The sequence below is a fragment of the Vicia villosa genome, linkage group LG6 (genome assembly GCF_029867415.1).
Source record: "Vicia villosa cultivar HV-30 ecotype Madison, WI linkage group LG6, Vvil1.0, whole genome shotgun sequence".
NCBI classification, from domain to species: Eukaryota; Viridiplantae; Streptophyta; class Magnoliopsida; order Fabales; family Fabaceae; genus Vicia; species Vicia villosa.
This window is the reverse complement of record NC_081185.1, coordinates 159,726,037-159,747,163: the sequence shown is the minus strand read 5'-3', so window position 1 is coordinate 159,747,163 and position 21,127 is coordinate 159,726,037. Positions and strand designations below refer to the sequence as shown.

Below are 21,127 nucleotides of genomic sequence, written 5' to 3'. Positions count from 1 at the left end.
GACATTATATCATAAAAGACATAGGGTAACTTAAATTTCTCTGAGAAAATACATGCAATTTTTTCTAAATTTAATTAAGATCATGTCTTAGTAAGAAAACTAAAATCCAACATTAATTTGACTTGGTAATAAGAAGAATGCATAGAGAATAGTGTTTGCGGAGTGATATGAATATTTCGCTCCCAACATAATAACAATTACGCAATAATATAAGCTGATTAGTAATTTTATTTCATTTCAAAACATTCAATAAATGCAATAAACTATTATTACACCATCTATCAAAAATCTAAATTACAACATGAAATAAATAACATAAAAACTGCTCTCAATGAAGTTAGTGTAAAATTGATTAACACTAGATCCCACAACTTCATATATTAAATATAACAAAACCTGAAACACAACTACAGGATGAAAATAATCTATGGCAGATGCTAGATTCTTTCACACTACCTTAACAACTTAAATATAACAAACTGGGAAATAAAATAATATTTTTTTGTTAAAAATAAATGAATCAAAAACTTAACCTGTGAATATATTAATACACAGAAAGCTACCCTCCCTCGTTCTATTATTTCTCTTGGATGACATAAAAGCTTCTGTATGCTAAAATCTGTTTTTCACTTTTTTCTTTCAAGAATAAACTGAAAATGGAGAATACTTCTAGAACAGTATCAGAATCAAAACTCACTGTCCCACCAACTTTTTCTCCTTAATTCTTTGACTTTTTACTGGATTTGCTAGATTTGCTTTTGGTTTTCTTAAACTTGTTTTCAGCGAACCCGTGCTCTGATTTATCATGAGGATTCACTTCTTCGAATTCAATAGGTTTTATAATAACACCTGGCTTCTTCACCACCTGCACATACAATAATATATTTAAAAAAAATACAGGTAAAAATCATACTGTATTTGTGCAAAGTAGTTCCATTTGGTACAAGAACCCTCTAAGACCGACTAGTAGTATCCAATTAATGGCTTTACTACTTTGAAGGATGGTCCAAATATTATTCTTAATTATATAGCATGATGATAAACACACAATAAAAGGAGCCAATTTGCCAAGGAACTGTTATGAAAAACTTACTGCGGGCCGATTAAGAAGTCCAATAGTAGTTGCTGGGTTAAATTCAGGTCCAATGGGCATACGCATATTCTGATCATAGACCTCTTTGGAAGTGAACGGATAAGGCAATGTTTTTGTATGGAGTTTCTCAGCCTGTCATCCAAAAGAATAGAATCAAAACTTGCACAATTACTAGAGAAGAAAAATAACCTGTACACAAGACAATGGGGGTTTGGAAGAAGATTCAAGCCACAAAATTATATAAACTATTATGCAGTTTCAGTTCCTCTTCCCCGGCCAAATGGCATGGTCCAACACCATAACCTCTCCCACTGCAATCTTTGACTCAGGCTTTCAAATATTATAATCTTATTTGAAATCGAGTTTGGAATAGATGCATCTAAAAATATTCTTAAATGTTGGAATGATAGTGCACACAAAACCTTGTATTTAATGCCACTAACCTTCTTGCTTAACTTCTCGGAGATTATCACATTTTTTAGCTGAGCATCCCTTCTCCTCTTGATAGCTTCTTCCTTTTTTCTCTGGGCATCTTCCTGTTTTTTGATCACCCAGGATGGTAAACCTTTCTTTTCTTGTACATAAGACCATTGGCCCCAGCCAGGAAGAATTAGAGGCTTTTCTGGCTCAGGATTTTCTTCATTGAGGACATCCTGTTTATCCTTTTCAAAAGAATCTTCTACATCATCCCCAGCAAAAGCCTGTCGAATGAGCTCCTCTTGAGATGGAAGTTCATAAGATAGTTTAGATGCAGAAGTCAAAATTCCATCCACCATCTGTCCTTCATTATCTGTATCGCTATCCTCTGCCAATTGATCATTTTCAGTGTTCTAGAACATAAAATGACAGAATATAGTCAGGCTACACCAACAATGCAATAATCTATGCTCTTGACAAATACAAAGATTTCACCAACAATGCAGTTTATATTCTTGATAAATACAAAGAATTCATACCTTTACATTAGGCCTAACAGGTTCTTTCAACTTTGAAGACTTCTTGATGCTTGTGTCTTTATCATTTTTATTTTTTGCCTGCTCATTATCAGCACATTAGACCAACAAATCGCCACATATATATGAAAAATATCAATAAAAAATCATTGAAAAAGAAAGAGATCACAGATCTAAAAAACAAACCATTATATAATACCTTATTCCATTTATCTGAGGCAAATATGGAGACTTCATATGTGGTTTTTGGCCCAGGATTTTTTACAATCTCGTCAAAGTTCTGTGATCAAGATTCAAGAAATGCATAAAATGTGTTATATACATCAAGCAAAACAGGTCTGAAAAAGACCAAGAAAATAGAAGTTCCATCACCTTGAAAACAGATTCTTTGCGAGTATCAAAACCTTTCTGGTTCAGGACTAAATCATCAATGATATCGTTCTGCGGAAGATCACTTTCCTGGTTCTCAATGTTGCCACTTCTATTGACCTCCAAGTCATCATCACTATCACTGTTATCGTAAAATTTATCTGATTTCACTTTATTACCTGTGTCAACTATCTGTGCTTTTTTAGCCATTCCAAATACTCTTCTGCCACTGGTGGATGCTACTTTTGGATCTTCTGAGCCATCGGAATCCTCCAGCTTCTTCATGGAATCTTCATATTCTTGTACAGTAAGGTTGACTTCTTCAAGAGTTTCTTCTTTTCTTTTCTCCAATCCACGCCTCTGTACCAGAATAAGTCAGACGGAGGCCATAAACTCATTGTAGAAAACCCCTAAAGGATAAATTTTCAAACTCTAAATTGGATACCAAAGAAATATTTAAGAAACCAAAATATGTAAATGATATGTCTTCCGCATAGTTGGAGATCCCCTTTCCCGTATCAATATAACAAATCATTTAAAAAGTGTTTAACTCATAGTCTTTGTGGGCATTAGGAACATTTACATGCCATCAGAGGTTGGGTAACTAATACTATTATCAAGAAAATAAAAATAACAGAGGAAGAATAAACCATTACCATAAAAGGTAAAGATAGCAATCCCGACTTGGGAATTTCATCATCTTCCTCCAACACTTCTAGTGTCTTTTGTTTAGCTTTTTGCAAAATCTTGTTAGCCTTATTCGAATCAGAATCAGCACCATCTTCATCATCATCTTCAAAACTGGAATCATCACTGCTGCTACTGCTACTGTCCATAGTATTCATTTTTCTAGTCAGCTCTTCGTGTCTTTGAAAATGTTCAGTCACAGCAGCACGAGTTCCTTCATCCTGCTTATCTAAACCACGTTGCATGTTACGCTGAAGCCACGCACTTTTATGTTTGTGTCTCAAAGTCATGCGTTCCTAAAACAAGTTGGAAAGTGAGAAAAGGGTAAATAAGAACAATTTTCTTCTTTTATTCAATAATACAATATATGTATATGTATACCTCGGCCCTCAGGCGCTCTTGCTTCATGGCATATTCCTTAGCAGCTTCTGGATCCATTTGAGGTTGAGAAGACTCTGCCTTCAGTCTATCTTTCTTTAACAAACGATGATATGTCTTGGACTTTATCTTCTTAACATGCTTTGCCTTCAGTTCATTACGAAAAAGAAGGCTCCGCATTTTAGCATTCCGGTTTTGTCTTTCCTTCTCATCTTCAACAGAAACCTATCAAGCATCATAAACAAAAAACAATGGAAATTCAGTCATAATAATAAAGTTTTGTAAAAGGAAACTTACATAGTGCATGCAGTTGGAGCAATTACTTTTTGGCATAAAGAATTGAGCATGGGACTTTGCTAAAGGTCTGTTTTCAAGTTGACTTTTGGAGGAATGGGCTTTGGACAGTTACATCTATATTTTTATATATATTTGATATTTAAAATAAAAATAATTAAAATTAAAAATACTAGCGAATGGACCCTAAGTATGTTTGGATTGGTGGTATGTGATGAAATGAAGTGGTAAATAAATAATCAGATTACATTATTTGGATTAGCTAGCAAATAATGGATGGAGTGAAATGGAACACAATGGAATCCATTCCATTCGATCCTTCAATTTCATTCCACCAAATTTAGGGTGTATATGCAATGGAGGAATGGAATGAACTAATCTCAGATTCATTCCACTTTGTTTCACTCTATTTAATTAAGTTCTATTCGCTCTACTCCGTTCATCAATCCAAAGAGAGTCTAAGAAAATTATATTCTATTATTCTACTCCTAAATAATAATAGTTACATTGATGAGGGAAACCTAATAATAGGTCATTTTAAGCCGCCATATCCACCGTAAAATGTCATTAGTTATAAAAAACATGCCACCGCAATTCTCCTCAGTAATGTCTGTCACGATTTTCCAATCAAAAAGGGAAGATCAACAATCTTATTCAAAGGTAATTTATTGAAAAATAGTATATCCAACAACCATTAATTTAACAACCAAATTCAAGTTTGAGTTTGATTCACTACAATCATTAATGTAAAAATCGATTACCAACTAAAATTATTATAAACAACATTCATACCTTGTTTAATTCAAGAAGCCGAAAACCATCATTTTTATGAGCTTCCAAAATCTTGTCATTCTGAACTAGTGCAGCCATTTTCCTCTCGAGTTCAGTTCTGGGTTCAAATTCAGAAGCTATAGCTCCTATAGTTGAAAACCCAAGATCTGTTTTTTCATCAAAGAAAATAGTAGGAGCCTCTCTATTTCTCTTAATAATAGGCTGCCACTTAGTAACTTCTTTCTTCGACATTTCATACGCTACCTTCCTCTCTACCTTCGCTTGTTCCGCCATCGGAAGCGGTGCGTGAACAGTTCTAGCATGCTTCTCGATAACTTGATTTCTCAACCGAAGTTTTGCATAGTCACTTGCAAATTCAGGCTTTTCACGAAGAGGCTCAAGGAGGTCGTTGATACTAACAAGTCCATCACCATCCACAACATCACGACTCGGATTATCATTATCATCAGACTCTGGATATAGCTCAGAATCGGAAATAACAGTATCCTTATCCTTGATCATAGTCTCCCCTACATTACCATATAAAACAAACTTGAGTCACTATAGAAACCAACCAACCAATGATATGAAAAAGTTGAACACCCTTGTTCATAGTTCATACCAGTAATTCTTTGTATCAACCTAGCATGTCTCGCACCATCTTCATCTCCAGAATCATCATCATCATCTTCATCATCAGATAGCACATTCTCATCCTATAAACACAAGTGGACACAATCAACCACCAAAGCATGAAAATGAAATACTGAATTTATTTGAATACTGAAATCAAAATTCTAAAAAAAATTAAAAAACAAATATAGGTAAATTAGGTTGAAGATAAACATGCTAGGGTTTCATGAAACCTCGAAATCAGAAGAAAGGTCGTCATTATCTTTGACGGCGACAGGGTCGTAACGCTTATTCTTCCTTGATTCTTCTTCGGGTAATTCTTCTTCGTATTCGTATACGTCATTGTCGACTTCATCGATATCAACGGGGGTAGGGTTTAAGCTTTCGATGTGTTTTTTCAGAGATGAAGGTAAATGAGGACCGGTTTTTTTCCGGCGGGTGTCGGAAGTTTTCTTCGACTTCTTAGTGACGGTGTTGCGGCTGCTGCGTTTGGTGTCGCCCCTCTCCTTCCGCTTCTTGTCTGCCATGTTTGTTTGGTGAAGGTGAAGCAGCAGCAATGCTCAACTCAAAGAGGCAGATTTGAGCCGCTAGGGTTTAACGAGGTAGAAGAGAAATTAATTTATTTTATTTAATGGCATGTAACTCACATTAAAAAAATATAAAGAAAAACAGTTAATTAATCATTTTGACTTTAAATATATATAAAAAAATTGTTAATGTATAAAAAAAAGTTTAATCTAATCTATAAATTATATAAAAATAATAATTATGTGTGAAATGTACGTAGGTGGAAATGAGTCGAGTCGATTCGAACTCGTTTCAATTCGGCCTGACTTGTAAAGAACTGGTTCAACTCAAAACATAGTTTGAGTTTGACTTTTTAAGTTTAAACTCGATTAATTATTAATTCACGAAGAATTCGGTTCAACTCGTAAAGTTCAACTCACCTGTTTCCCGCACTTAAAAGTTATTTTTAAATTATTTTTAAGTATTTTTTTAAAAAACATTATTTATATGGTGTTGATTTTATTTGTATAATTAGTTTTAAAAATATTTTTGCTCACTTGAGGATATAAATGATCAATTAAAATTGTTAAATTGAAAGAAAATGTAGGGTTAAGATTTGGAGTGAATCCTTAAACTTACTCATAGAGACAATATAACTCTTCTCATATATAATCGAGTTGACTCCTGAATCTAACGAGTCGAACTATGTATAGTTCAACTTCACTTCATTTAATTAATGAACTTAATTTTTTTCTCATATTCAACTTATTTGATTCATGGACCTAGATCTACGATTTAATTTGCTCATATTCAATTTATTCGATTCATGGATCTAGATTAACGATTTAATTGTTGAATCGAGTTCTGAACTATAGTTGATTTGATTTATTGTTAACCTTACGTATATGAATAAAATGTTGACTATATTAGAAATATTTTGAGATATTTCTGTCATTTTTTCTCAAATAAATTAAAAAAAATGTATTTTTTAAAAAGAAATAAATATTGCTTAAAATATTTATGATTTTTTATTAAAGATTAATTGCTACGTACTTTTGGTGTAAAAAAGTTTGCATCATCATTAGTGTATTATAATTATTAAAATTTATTATTTTAAGTAAGTAAGTAAAATTAATTAAAATATATTGACAGTGTAAAATCAATTTGCAGTTTCATTCAATTAGACTAAAGAATGGGTGAATGGCTACTACAAAAAGCTTTTCACTATTGGGAGTACTTGGACCTTCTGGAAGAATTCTACTACAAGCTTTTCTAGACTGTTGGATGGTGACATAGATTTTTTTTTATATGAAACCATGGAAGGCTCCTGGACCAGATGGGTTTCCTACGGGTTTTTATCAAAAATCGTGGGGGGTTGTAGGAGATAGTGTTTGTAATTTCGTTAGTAGATTGTAGGAAGACCCGAGTGAGATTGTGCATGTGAATAAAACTAATATATGTCTGATTCCTAAGATTGATAACCTGAGGATAGTGGCTCAATTTAAACCAATCTCATTGTGTAATACTATATTCAAAGCCTTGGGCGCAAAATCGTGGTTTGAAGGCTTAAGAAGCACATGAATAAGCTAATATCTCCCTGTCAAACAAGGTTTTGTTCCTGGTAGGCTTATACATGGTATTATTATTATTGCTAAGGAAGCCATGCATACAATGGATTAGTTGAAAGGGAAAAAAGGTGTGTATGCGATTAAAATCGACTTATCTAAAGCCTATGATAAATTGAGCTGGGAATTTATTTGGCAAATTTTAAGTGAAATCCAAATTCCGGGAAACATGTTGAATGTCATTATGCATGCAATCACTAGTGTCGAAACTAACGTAAATTGGAGTGGTAGTAGAAATGATTTTTTTAGACTGCAAAAGGGAATTCGTCAAGGTGACCCTATGTTTCCATACTTGTTTGTCATGTGCATGGATAAATTGTCACACTTAATCGAAGACGAAGTAGAGAGCAAGAGATGGAAAGGAATCAAGTTGGGGGAAAATGGAACTATAGTTTCTCACCTCATGTTTGCTGATGATCTTTTGATTTTTGGAGAAGCTTTTGAGAATCAAATTACGTGTGTTTTGGAGATGCTTGTTAGGTTTTGCAAAATGTCGGGACAGGAGATAAGTCAAGAAAAGACTAGCATTCTTTTTTCTAATGACGTAAGTAGAAGCATGCAAGCTTAACTTCAGCATATGACAAACTTCAGAAGCATGAAAAGTTTTGGAAAGTACTTGGGACTGCCGTTAAGTGGGAAAAAGCTTAAGAGTCAAGATTGTCATTATATTATGGATCAAGTTGCTATTAAACTCAGTTGTTGGAAGAAAAACAGTTTGGCTTTACCTGGAAGACTCACTTTGGCTAAGAGTGTTATTGAAGCTATACGTCTTTACCCTATGATGACAAACAAATTACCTAGGTCTTGTATTGATCAAATTCATAAGCTGCAGAGAAGATTTGTATGGGGTAATACGGATGAAAATATGAAATTGCATGCCATCTCGTGGGATACAGTCACACTGCCAAAGTATCTTGGAGGCACGGGTTTACGAGACCTAAATGTCTTAAATTAGGTGTGTTTAATGAAGTTAGGATGGAATATGATTAACCATTCAAATGCTCTTTGGTGTAAGGTTTTGAGAAGTAAATATAACATTCAAGATAACACTAAGAGTTTAAGTTATAGAAGCACATACTCGAGTTTATGGAGGGATGTCATTAGAACATTACCTCTTATGCAAACAACAGGAACTTGGATATTTGGTGATGGTAAGAATATCAGGGCTTGGGAAGACAGTTGGTTAGGGTAGGAGTTTCGGCTGAGTAATCATATGGAGACAATTCCAGGATACCTTATTAATGCTAAAGTTTGTGATCTTGTAACTCAGGATGGTGAATGGGACATCAGTTTGGTGGATAGTTGGATGCCGGTTCATCAGATTGATAAAATCAAAGCTTGCGTGCCGCCAAGTTTGGACCATATTAGTGACGTTTTTTGTTTTGCAGGAACAGGTGACCATGAGTTTTAGATCAAGGAGATGTTCAAGATGATAGCAGGCCATAATGTTGAGACAGTGGATAGAGATTGGGATAGGATTTGGAAAGCTTCAGTGCCAGAGAGGTGTAAGAGTTTTTTGTGGCTGCTCAAGCATGACCGTTTGCTTACAAATTTCAGTAAAAGCAGGAAAGGTCTTGGAAGTGCGGGGTGTAAGCTTTGTGGTAACGTTTGTGAAACTACAATCCATGCGATGCGCGACTATCATAAGTGTATATCGGTCTAGATAAGCCTGGTACATAGTGATATCCATGGGGATTTTTTCAAAGCTAACCTTGGGGATTGGATCAGCATGAACCTCAATTACAGTGGTAGAAGTAAGTTAAACTGGAGCAGCACCTGGATTATAACTTGCCATGTGATTTGGTCGTGGAGAAATCTTGAGGAGCACAACATGGATTATACGAGACCAATGGATCCTATTCTGCATATCTTGCAGAGAAATGAAGATTATAAGCAAGTCGTGCGGTTGATCAAAATTCACAGCAAAGATGAGAATGGAAACAAGTTCATAGGTTGGAAACCGTCCACTAGTAGAATGATAAAAACTAAATACTGATGGAGCTTGCAATACTGAAAATGTTGCTGGGTGTGGGGGTGTTTTGCGTGATCATAATGGCATTTGGAAAGGGGGATTCTCCAAGTTTGTGGGTAATAATAGTGCTCTTATGGCTGAATTTTGGGGTGTTCCATAAGGGATAAAGCTTTCAAAAAATCTAAACTTCAACTATTTGGAAATCAATATTGATTCCTTGATAGTTATCCAAGCCATTGAAGACGGAAAGGTGGGAACGGTCGAGTGTGTTGCTATCCTTCGGCGAATTATGGATATTTTGTCCACTTTTGAAGTCGTAGTAATATCTCATGTTTATCGGAACTCAAATTATTGTGCTGACTGTTTGGCTAAGCGTGGTTGCTTGGAGCGAAAGTTTGTTATCTATAAGGAGATTCCTCAATTCTTGAGGTATTTTGTAGAGTTAGATGCTAGGGGAATTGTTTCCCCCATTGTTGAGTTTGTGTAGTTGTCTTGTTTTTTGGGCTTAGGCCCTCCATCATATAAAAAAAGAGAAAGAAACAGAGAAAAAATAGTTATTAAAATAATATAATTATAATTTTTTATTTTATTTTTTTATTTTATCCTTATGTGTCAAAATAATTTATTTTAATTGAATGAGATTGTAAAGTAATTTTACACTGATAATGTATTTCAATTAATCTATTTTAAATAAATTAATGGTTGTAATTGAGTGACGCTGATTAAATCCTTTTATTATGTTATTTTACAATTTTTTGAAATTAAAATTTTAAATATATGCTAATTTATATAAATTCTTTTAAATAAATAAATGGCTATGATCTAACATATTGGACTACTTGGATTTAAAAAACTTTCAAGAGCGAAGATTTATTTGGTCCCTCACAAAACTTATAAATCCAAAATTAATCTCCACAAAAAAAAATCGATTTAATCTCTTACAAAATTTAACCGGATCATATTAGTCTCTGTTAATATTTTTCTCAAACCAGTTTTTTCCTACTCTTAAACTGTGGCTGAACTGTTTGGATTTTATTTTAAACTGTGACCAGATTGTTTGGATTTTATTTTTTATTTTTCATTTTTTAAATACGAAACTTATTTTTAAACAATTCAGATTTAAAAATATAAAAAAAAAAACCAAAATTGGTTCTAAAAAAATTTGAACTCATGACCTTAATTCTCATTATTTGTAGTAATATTAAACATAGAACCTTTTAACTTACATTTTTATCAACAAGGTTAATAACATATTTATATACAACGATTTGTCATGTTTAACAAGTAATTTGTCATTTTAACAACAAAAAAGTGTTAATTTTAGCAAAATTGTTTAAATTTAAAATAAAGAGACAAACTATTTAATAGTGAAACTTTTTTTGCATAACTTTCACATCGTATTTGAGAAAAATTCACGAACAATCTAACTTATATTCATTTGAATTAATCATTGGAAGAGAAGATCATTCTCTGTATAAAGTTTGATATACGTGCAGCAACTTTGTACAAATATATTATTCAAATTCTGTTTTATTCATTAAGTGTTAGTGATCATTATATAAAACTATGAAACAATTCAACATAAAAAAAAAAAATTAAAATTGTTTCCATATATACACCTCCAAAAATATGAGGCAAAATTGGAAACGCACTTATCACATAATACCAGAGAAAGAGAGTGAGTATGAGAGGTACAAATGTATAAAACATGACAATACTTGGGAAGGAAGGAGTAAGTAAAATGACAGCACTTAAGAAGCAAGGAGAGAAACCCATCTTGGAGAAACAGAACACATGCAAATGATTCAGTGCCATAACATTAACATTCGACAAGCACCATAGTTGCACGTGTCCTGCTTCTCCAACAAGGACTACTCAACCTATAAAAACCACATTCACATCACACCTCGAGTTTGATGAAAATGGAACTGGAACTTGAACTTGAGCTAAGAAAAATGGTCACTATATATTGATGCAATTTCACAAAGATATTTAAGGTAACAAACAATGTGTGCAGTTAATGTTACGGTTTCATAATAAGAAACACTAGCATACCTCATCATGCAAGTACATAATTTTTTTTTCAAAGTTGCAATGTCTAAGGAAACCCAAAATGAAACATATATATGTCTGCTTTAAGGCAACAATTACAGAGACTTTGTTGATTTGAGGTTCACTCACTGTAACATAGAAATAATCACAAGCTACCTTAATGTCTATGTCCGTTTGGATTGAGAATATTTGGGTCCCACATGCTTAGGTGTGAGTGAGTGGTGAAGAAGAATCATGTATGAGTGCACGTTGGGTTTGCGTGTTGGAAGAAAGTTTTTGAGTATGGTTTGTGCATATGCGTGCAACTATGTGAGAAAAGGTTTCAAAATTCCATTGACTATTTATTTCCTCCCGAAGTTTTTAGTGGTTGAAGAGAGTGTGGTATTACTAACACGAATAAGCAATTCGATTTGGTTTATAAAACATCGGTCAAAATTAGGGTTGAAAATGACGACACAACTCAATTCGCCTTAATAAGAATTGATCCAATTTGATTTTTTATTCAAATTCATTATGAAACTTTTTTTAACTCGAATTCAACTTGTTTTAAGATCACATACAAGTGGGTTAGATTCCATTCGTTTGTCCTAATCATGTAACTCAAAAGTCAAATTTTCAGATCATTACTTTTATGGCAAAAGATTGCATTACAATAAATATATAAATACAAACTATTATATATACATATTCTCGCAAGTCATGAGTGAAACGAGTCAAAATATGTATAATTTAAATTCAACTCATTTTTAATTTTCTACTCAAATTCAATTCATTTGGTTAATAATAACAATTTCGTAACGGCTTTGTTTCCACCTAGTTTCTACATAGGTAGACAAATACACTCCAACTGACATCATTTTGATTTGATGCAAAAATGAGGTTATGTTATGTAAGGAAGAGTATTTTTCTAGTGTTGTTTGGAGTTATTATCACTTTAAGATAGTCACACTTTTTTTTCTGTCATAGTTTTTTACCTTGTTGTGCAAGAAATGTAGGTAGATTCTTGATGAGGTCATTATAAAATCTAAGGGCTTGTATAATAAATATTGGCGTGTGTATCTTGTATGGGGCAAAAACTTTTATATGTGACGCATTCATTATTAGGCTTTTGAAATTTAAGCATCCCAAAACAGGTAAAGATCTAGGGTACTATATGTATGCTTTTTACTATGCCATTGCCACTCGGAAAATAACAGTAACTCAACTAAAAGACAGTTTCTTGCTTGTCTGTTAAATTTGGGAATTGTGAAAGATCTTCCAATTGATAGCAATAAACTGTCACAATGGAAGAAAATTGGGACTTTTTGATATCATGTATCATCCAGCAAATAATTATGGGAAGTCCTCATTAAACAAGAAAAATGCATGATAAATGAGAAATCCAAAGAATGTAAAATAAATCGGTGATGGATAAACTCGAATCAGATAGTAATTTACCTTAACAAAAAACAAAACAAAAAAAGATAATAATTTGCCAAATACAGATTTTTATAAAAATGTCAAAGTTATTAACCTAACTACAATGATCATACAAGACCCAAGGCTGCTAAGGGTAAACACCAACTAAGAAGAGAAACTATTGCATTAGATGGATTAACAACTCTATGCAAAGATATATGATTTCATGTCTTACACCATAAGTCGGATCAATAGCTGTCTATTTCTTTGCATAAGTTATCAGCATAGGGTTTTGTGGGGTTATTTTGAAACTTTGCAGCGCCTGCATAGCCACTGTGGATTGCATCTCGTCTCCATATTCCACAAAGGCGATTCCGGGCTTTGTTTCGACCATTCTAACTTCTTTGAATCCAGGATATTGAAGAAAGAGCATTTGCAGCATCATAGGAGTTGTTTCGTTGGGAAGATTCTGAATAAAGAGAATATTATTTGGTGGTGCAGGAGCCTCGGGTAACATGGATTTTGCACCGCCTGGATATGGTATCTGGGATAACTGCATTGTTAAAAAAAAACATGTAACAAATGCAGAATAAAAAAAGTTTCATGCTTCTTTGTTAGAATAATTTGCTTTCAAACATATAATGTCATCTCATTTTCATTTACGTTCAAGATATAATCTCTCGCGTTATCTCATTTTGCAGCAGGTTTTTTTTTCAGTCAGGCTTTTATCAAAAATAGTTTTCAAAGGCAAACTAATGAACTGAAAAGAAAACTTACCAGTTTGAGAAAATTTTTGAGAAAAATTATCATAAAGCAGTAAGAATTATAAAGATGTTAGATTCAAATGAAATAAAGTATTAGCATATTAAGATGCCTACAACATGACCACTGACTAAATTAAACTACAACAGCAGAGAAACTTACAGCAGGTGTTGTGCCGTAAGCACCAGCATAAGCAGGATTTATTCCCATTCCAGCTAAATTAGCATCGTTTTGATCCTTTCGTTTTTTGCCTGCAAAAAATGTATTTGAATATGTAATTTGATTATGTATGTAGATTTATACAGTTCATAATACACAGCTTTACATTGAAAGAGTGCATAATACACAGCTCTTCTACATTATCAAGTACAGAAAGCATAACCTCCAAAAGCACCTTGGCCACCAAACGACCTCCCACCACCAATATCAAAAACGTTGAAATCTATGAAATATTTTGGCCTTTTATTGCCATTATTGGGCATTTAGTGACTTAGACTCTCATTTTAAAAAGAAAAATAGCTTAGTTTGTTTATGTTTCCATTTGGGTTTAAAATTAACAGTGGAATATCCTTAAAAAAGAATAGAGAACTCAGAGAGCTATACCTTTGTCATCGTGCCTCTTCCGTTTTTCACGAGGAACAAAAGTACCGTCTGCTTTAGCTATGATATCTGATTTAGTCCTGGCATACTGTATTCTCTGCATAGATTACAATATTGAACTCAATTTCTTGCAAGAGAATTAATTTTATGGGAACAAAATAAACTATAACATATCCGAATCAGCAGCTGAAAGGAAGGAGATGGGGCCAAACAATAAGCAAGTTAAGTTGTCTATATCACAAGATGTGGGATTATAATCAAATTCATTTCTCAAGATGAATTCTATTTTTTACTGACTGAGCTGTAAGTGTTGTAAAATATCCGCCATGGCGGGGATATACATGGCGGATTTTGGGCTCGGCACAATGATAAATGTGGGCCGATATTGCAGGTTTTTCCGCCATAAACCGCTATAACAGTGTCGCAAAGTGCCCGGTATGGCGGGATTTTGGTTCCCCGCCATGGACAACGCTGGCTGTAGATCAAATAAATCTATTTTAGCATCAGAAAAAATGGATAAATATCAAAGAGACCATTTATGAAAATTCTTATCAAACTTGTCTGTCCAGCAAGACCAATGAGCCGAATCACAGACTAGCGAGAGAACCATGTATATGACCAATTAAAATAAAGCTCCAACAGCACAAAGCAAACAATTATTATTGCAGCACACAATGATAGAAGTCCATTATTATAGCTTCAAAACACTCAGAAATAATTGCAAATTCCACCGTGCCACACCATTAAGTCAGATGTGCATCACAGGAAATAGTTTTATTTTCATGTGCTACATAAATCAAATATAATTTCATAAAAATACTAGTGATTAAGCTTGCTCAATTGAACCTAATAGCGGTTGTTCACAACTAAAGCGGGCTGTGAATTCAAGAAAATTTCACCTACAGTGTCAGAGATATAAAAATTGGAGCCACGACTTTGGGAAGGACTTTCCCTAACTACCATCATGGATCAACGCGGTGCCTAAGCCTGGTTGATATTTTTAGGGGGAAAGTTAAGTAAGCTAGATATACCTTTTACATTAATGGGTTCATATCAAAGTGGTGGGTATTTATGATGTTTTGAACCTACAGGATCAAGGAGGGGTCACAAGATCGTGAATCGGGGGACCGATACACGGATTGTAAGATCATACCAATTTCACCAAGTTTTCATCCAAAGTTTCAGTGTCTCCATGTATATTATCATCCATAACTCAATAATCATCAGTTCCAACATTCACTAACTCCAACTCGGATGTTCTTCAGCCTTTTTTTTGTCAATTGCAATTGCTTGACATGCATCATAATTCAACCTCTACTTTAACAGTACCTTGATGGTAGGTTGTGAGCCGAAAAACCTCTTCTTAAATATGTTTCCATAAGTACTATCATGTGCCTTGCTCATTCTTTTCCACCAACCTTAGTAATCTCCTCTCCCCCTCGATTCTTTGTTTTCTTAATCAAGTTTTCTTGCTAAATGCCAACTAGCAACAAATCAGCATTTCCTTCTTGACTTCATATGTGACATCCCCACATGCTTCCACTTTTTTCTGAGTTCCAGCCAAGTGATTCTTCAGCTGCTTAACTCCTCCAGTTACTTTTTTTTACAATACCTGCACTGTAGTTTCCTAGGATTTCCATCAACAGCAACCCCGCAGTTTCAGGCCACATCAATTCTACTACCAGCAGCATTTTTGGGCAATATTTTCTTCCACGGTGCACTTGCAGAGGGAGCAGACAGAGATAGCACAAACAATATAAGTTCTAACAGCAGCAGAGCTTGAAGTCATGGCTATAAAACAGTAGCAAGTTGTAGCAGAGCAATGCAGGGAACAGAGGGAAAGGGATAAAGGATGTGCAGCCTCACAGATTTCAAGGGCCTCACACAAGAGGGTTGTTGTCTCATATGAGAAGGAAAGGTTGCACACAATGGAAGATAGCCCAACAGTGAACAGTAAAACAGAGCATCTAATTGACGCAGGTGACACCAAAACTAAAACGTGTTTTTTTAGGAATTTTGAGCATTAATAGCTGTTTTAAAGAAACCGGGTTGCAGACCCGACCTGCAACCAAGAACTTTGAGGAGTAAGAATGGAATCGGCTGACGCACATGATTTCACCATTCCTACATCATCGGGTGGCAATCCAATTGGCTCCCACCAATTACCGTTTGTGACAATGTGCGAACACGCCAATGGGTAGCATTATCACATAATCATATGATTCTACGCGCCGGCGCACAATTTTAACTAACATTTTTTCTGCTGCAATTTCAATTTTCGCCAAAGGAAATAAACACAAGTCTAAAATCCATCCGTGAATCTTTGGGATGCAAAACATCAGTCTGTCACTGCTCACAACAAAAGTTCTGAATATTTGTGGAAAACATGTTATCTATTACTATAATGCTGATGCTACAATATGTATATCTATTAAGAAGAGGAATATATTGGGTGAACATGGTATCTCTCTTTCCATGAGAAAATCCTCCTATTGATCAATGGTTAACCTTGTGGCTGTGCTTGTAATACTCAATCAAAGGGACACAAAAAAATAAACTTAAAATGGTTACCCTTACATTACACTTATAGTGAAGACCCAGTAAATGCATAGTTAACGAAGCTCGAAATGGTAAACCAACAAGTCTGTACTCTGTTTTTCATAATTCATTAATCACAATCGCACTCAACAGATCCTTGACAATGGGGACAATAAATATGATAAGTTGTACTCAGCCAGTCCCTGGTATCAGCTTTACTATTTTCTACTTCCTAATATCCTACACTATTTCTATCTAAATTCCATTACCTTTCCAGTAAAAAGACCTTCCTATTCCGATCATTGTGGGTAGGCGAGGGACTTGGAGCATACCTGATAAAGACGATTTAATCCACAAACAGCATAGCAAAATCAATACCCACTATTGCCACTCATCTCAAGACAACATCTTTAAAAAAATTTCATCTCTCTACCATATTTCAACATAGCAAGATCAATGTAGTATCATCTATTGAGTAGACACGACTCCTTACCAGATAACCATTACTCTACAACATTCTTCTTTGTTTTCTCCAATTAAACGGAAGGTTAATTATGCTAAACTTCAAAAACAAAATTCTAGCAGAGAAACTTCTTTCATGTTAAAGATTGTTACGCGATCCATGCCATGTTTAATAACTACCTTGATCATAAATCAGAACCGCGCCCAAAAAACTCTATCTAGAAAACTAAATCCTAATCAAAACAAACCCTAAATTACAATTGAAAATACAAAAGTAAAAAACAATTTCAGAGCTGAAACATAAAAGAGGATATGATTGATACCATGGGCTTATCATAGAAGGGGAAACCTTGCATTTGCCTAAGCGCATTGGAAGCAGAAGTAACATCTTCAAAAACCACCCAAGCTTGACCCTTATGTTTCAGTAGCTTGAAAGCCAACACCTCAAGTATCTTCCCAAACTGGCTGAAAACAGCGTGCAGAGACTTCTTCAACTCTGAATCAAAATTCATAAAAAGAGTATATAAATGTAGGTATTGAAATTGTTGTTATGGAAAATGCGAAATAGATTGAAGTAACTTACCCTCGATTTTGATTTTTTCGTTGAGGTTGTTGATGTAGATGGTCATGTTTTGAGGGGTTTCGGCGGGAGTGTTGGTAAGTTCAGCCATTTTGAAGATGAGATTTCGAAAAATGGGAGAGAGTGAGGTTCGGTTGTTGATGACCGGGGAAGCTAAACCCTATAAGCCACTGCCGGAGAAGCTGCTCCGTGCCGCCAAAGTGTTCTTTTTTGTTAATGGGCTTATGGCCATCTTATCATATGGGCCAAATAATTTTAAGCCCAATCGACTAGATTAACATGAAATAATTAGACAATTTCTTTATCCACCCCTTTGAGTGAGAATCCCTGCTTAAAACCCCACGATACTCCTGACTTTGGAGATGCATCTCCAAAGTAATTTTTTTTTAATATTTTCACAGAATTCGGAGATGCATTTTCGAAAGCATTCATTTTTGGGTGTTTTCGGAAGTACATCTTTGAAAACACTCATTTCCACATTTCCATTATTTCGGAGATGTATCTCCGAAATATACTCTGAGTTTTTGTTTTTATTCAAAACAATGATTAATCCCATATTTTAAATTAATCGACAAAATAGAATAGAATCGACAAAATAAAACACTTAAATTAGAATACAATAATAATATTATAAATACGAAAAACTGTTGTACGGGATCGTGCTCAGTATCAAAATAATAATACAATCTGAATACAAAAAAGTCAATAGTAAAACATAAATAGGCAACTGCTACTGAGTATGCCTAACCCTAATTCCATGGGACCTCCTCTGCCACCTATACGCCGCCGCACAAGCTGCGTCACTGACCATCCTCTCTACAATGGCAACTGCCTCTGGACCGCCCTGCTCAATGATACCTGTTCTAGACTGGGCCAAGATTAGGCCCAATGCAGCTTCGGCCCACTTAGCCTCAAAGGCCCAAACCACTCTGCGCTCTCCAACTGGACTTGGAGTGCTCATCTCCACCATCCTCTGCGTAACGCTCCTTGGGCCACCAAGCGCCCGGCAAGGAGGTCCATCGGTAACATCCTCTCCGAGCCGAGGACTCTGCTCCACGCGAGCATCATCCTCGCCGAGGACCTTACTCCTCGTAAGGCTCCTTCATATCCAACCCCCCGAATAATGCGGAGTCCACGTGGTCCCTAAAAGACCGCGTCTCCCTTAAACTTCGGAGCGGTTAACCAGGACAGAGGGCACTCACGCTCCTCCGATATTTCCGCTCAGGAAACCTGGCAGTCTCCTAGTTGGGCTTGGAAGTCCAATCCAATAGCGAGATCATGGCCCAGCGCTGGGGGCTATAAATACCCTCTTTCACTAGAGGGTCAGATATTCACTTCTTTCTTACTCTTAGCTTGTACTTGCACTCCCTTCCTCGTTTCCTTACTTTGGCATCGGAGTACCTTGCAGGTACACCCCCCTCCTTACTCCTCGAAAACCCAGTTCCGAACAGCCAGCGACGATTCTTCTGGTCAGGTACGATCAATACCTCTATCTAATGCATTATGTCCAAGCATATGTATCCGCTGGCATACGGGCAAGAGATCAGTGGCATGGTCATCCTCGACCTGCTGGTTTTCCAAGATCTCCTCATGTGCTGGCGTAGGAGGATCTCTGGGAGCGTCGGGTGTCATCAAAGGATGTGATACACGATAAAACCATGTGACGTATCCCTCCACACACTGTCATACGCCGATACTCCTCAGGCACCAAATGATGCGCCCAATCCTCAAATATAGTAGTGAGGCCCACTCGGGTAACGGTATCGGGAGCAGCCTCAAACGGAGACATCAGTATCATTTCCACACGTCCAAACTGCCTCATGCACCGGTCCGGCAGATACTTGACCATGGTGTTGGTCCCACACGCCAACCATCCAGAGTATAATACGACGTGGTCGAATGGGACAACTATACTATAATCAGTGAAGGGCGTCCAACGGATGTGATCGTGCACAGTACGGTCGAGGTACACACGATATGGGCCCACTACGTTATTCCCCCTCTGAGGACGTATCGTGCGGCCCTGGGCATGGCCTCATCGTACTCAGGATCAATGGCGAAGCCGTGGATGCGGTGGAAGTATAAGATGATCCAGCCCTGAAACACAAATACTATACGATAATATAATATGTGAAATAATATTGAAAAAAATATTAAAGGTGAAATAATAATACGATAATATTGAATAGTATGTAAAATAATATTGATATAATACGATAGGATAATATAAAATGTTGAAATAATTAAAAGAACGTACCGTCAAGAGTGTGCATGATCCAGTCAACTGTCTGGTCCTTCAGTTGGAGGCTTCATTCAGCTTCTTGTATAGGTATACCAAAATAGCTGCCACCCAGTTCCATTGGTCCATCGTAGTTAGATCGATAAAGTACCGGAGATACGTCATGTCGATGTAGGTTGCACTTTTGTCCACAAAAAGTGCAGTGCCTATCAAGAACATGAACCAGCACCGCAGAGCGCAAGCACGGTGATACTCAGTAGAAAGCTCGTCACCATCCTGCTCCGACTCCGCTGCCGCCACTAAGTGGTTATCATACAGCTGTATCAAGTTGGAGAACCTGATATGCGCCCCACTCGTCGCCCTGCACTCGTAATCTGCCTTGTTTGGGTCCATGCCCAGATAGTCCACCATCCACTCAATGGCCTCAACCCTATGTATCCGGGAATGATCTAGCAACCTCCCTTTGATCAGAAAGTGGAGAAGACAGACCACGTCGTGTAAGGTGATCGTCAACTCCCAACAGGAAGATGACTGATGGTATTATAGCCGGTCATGCATAACTCGTCAAGCCCGCTTCCAGCTACCACGTCATTAAACCACTGAGCATGTGGTTTAAATAGAGAAAATATCTTTCGTGCATGGTTCACGGATTTTATGGTCGACCGTTCTTGTCACAACAAAAACAAAAACAAAAAAGACCGTTAGGAGAAAGTGGAATAAAAACCTAAATAAAAAATAGTTAAATTATAAAGTGTAATTAAAAAAACTATCTGTCATACCCCAAAATTTTCCCATCATATTTCAAGATATCTTGGCTCAAGCAGTCTCCTCAGACTCACATGACTTTCAACTGCTCGAGACTATGCAAGACGAGGGCACACTTATCTGTCTCCTAAGCAACAAACCTCCAACTAGGGTTTTGCTCCTCTCAAGGTAAAATCAGGTTTTAAGGCTCCAAGTAGACTTCATGGATTCTCATATGTTTCAAAGAATCCTCATACCAAGTGTCAAGCTTTGATTCGCAAGATTGCCCAGACAAAAGCTCAAAAGGTCAACAGTCGACTAGTTTGACCTAAAAGTCAACTATGGTTAACTTACAATTAAAACTCCTTATTTTTTGTCAACATCAACATTTTGAGGTGATATTCATCATTTGATCAAGGGTTGATCATGATTCATCAAGAAAAGCTCAGAAGTCATCAAATCTCAAAGAT

At 35.9% G+C, this 21,127-nt stretch overlaps 2 protein-coding genes across 2 annotated transcripts; both read right to left on the bottom strand.

Moving 5' to 3' along the window:
- Positions 1-442: 442 nt before the first annotated feature.
- On the bottom strand, positions 443-5,784 carry LOC131610826 (uncharacterized protein C57A7.06). The gene is made up of 11 exons (XM_058882876.1): positions 5,412-5,784; positions 5,168-5,261; positions 4,567-5,075; positions 3,484-3,705; positions 3,072-3,398; positions 2,419-2,775; positions 2,246-2,326; positions 2,050-2,127; positions 1,537-1,923; positions 1,094-1,225; positions 443-865 (listed from the first exon to the last, which is right to left on the bottom strand). The coding sequence occupies exons 1-11, from the start codon at positions 5,703-5,705 to the stop codon at positions 719-721; spliced, it is 2,628 nt and encodes an 875-aa protein (XP_058738859.1). The 5' UTR covers positions 5,706-5,784; the 3' UTR covers positions 443-718.
- A 7,020-nt stretch (positions 5,785-12,804) lies between these two features.
- Positions 12,805-17,887, bottom strand: LOC131610825 (U1 small nuclear ribonucleoprotein A). The gene is made up of 5 exons (XM_058882875.1): positions 17,678-17,887; positions 17,418-17,590; positions 14,098-14,191; positions 13,657-13,745; positions 12,805-13,285 (listed from the first exon to the last, which is right to left on the bottom strand). The coding sequence occupies exons 1-5, from the start codon at positions 17,763-17,765 to the stop codon at positions 12,992-12,994; spliced, it is 738 nt and encodes a 245-aa protein (XP_058738858.1). The 5' UTR covers positions 17,766-17,887; the 3' UTR covers positions 12,805-12,991.
- Between the last annotated feature and the right edge of the window lie 3,240 nt (positions 17,888-21,127).

What these genes read in the sequence shown, in the direction of transcription:
- LOC131610826 (XM_058882876.1), bottom strand. Translation starts at nt 5,705, where the DNA reads ATGGCAGACAAGAAGCGGAAGGAGAGGGGCGACACCAAACGCAGCAGC. An exon ending in ACCTTTCTTCTGATTTCGAG is followed by an intron (nt 5,262 to 5,411) that starts GTTTCATGAAAC and finishes TTGTGTTTATAG; the next exon opens with GATGAGAATGTGCTATCTGA. An exon ending in AAGAGCGCCTGAGGGCCGAG is followed by an intron (nt 3,399 to 3,483) that starts GTATACATATAC and finishes AACTTGTTTTAG; the next exon opens with GAACGCATGACTTTGAGACA.
- LOC131610825 (XM_058882875.1), bottom strand. Translation starts at nt 17,765, where the DNA reads ATGGCTGAACTTACCAACACTCCCGCCGAAACCCCTCAAAACATGACC. An exon ending in GAAGAGGCACGATGACAAAG is followed by an intron (nt 13,746 to 14,097) that starts GTATAGCTCTCT and finishes CATTTTTTGCAG; the next exon opens with GCAAAAAACGAAAGGATCAA. An exon ending in CTTACGGCACAACACCTGCT is followed by an intron (nt 13,286 to 13,656) that starts GTAAGTTTCTCT and finishes TTAACAATGCAG; the next exon opens with TTATCCCAGATACCATATCC.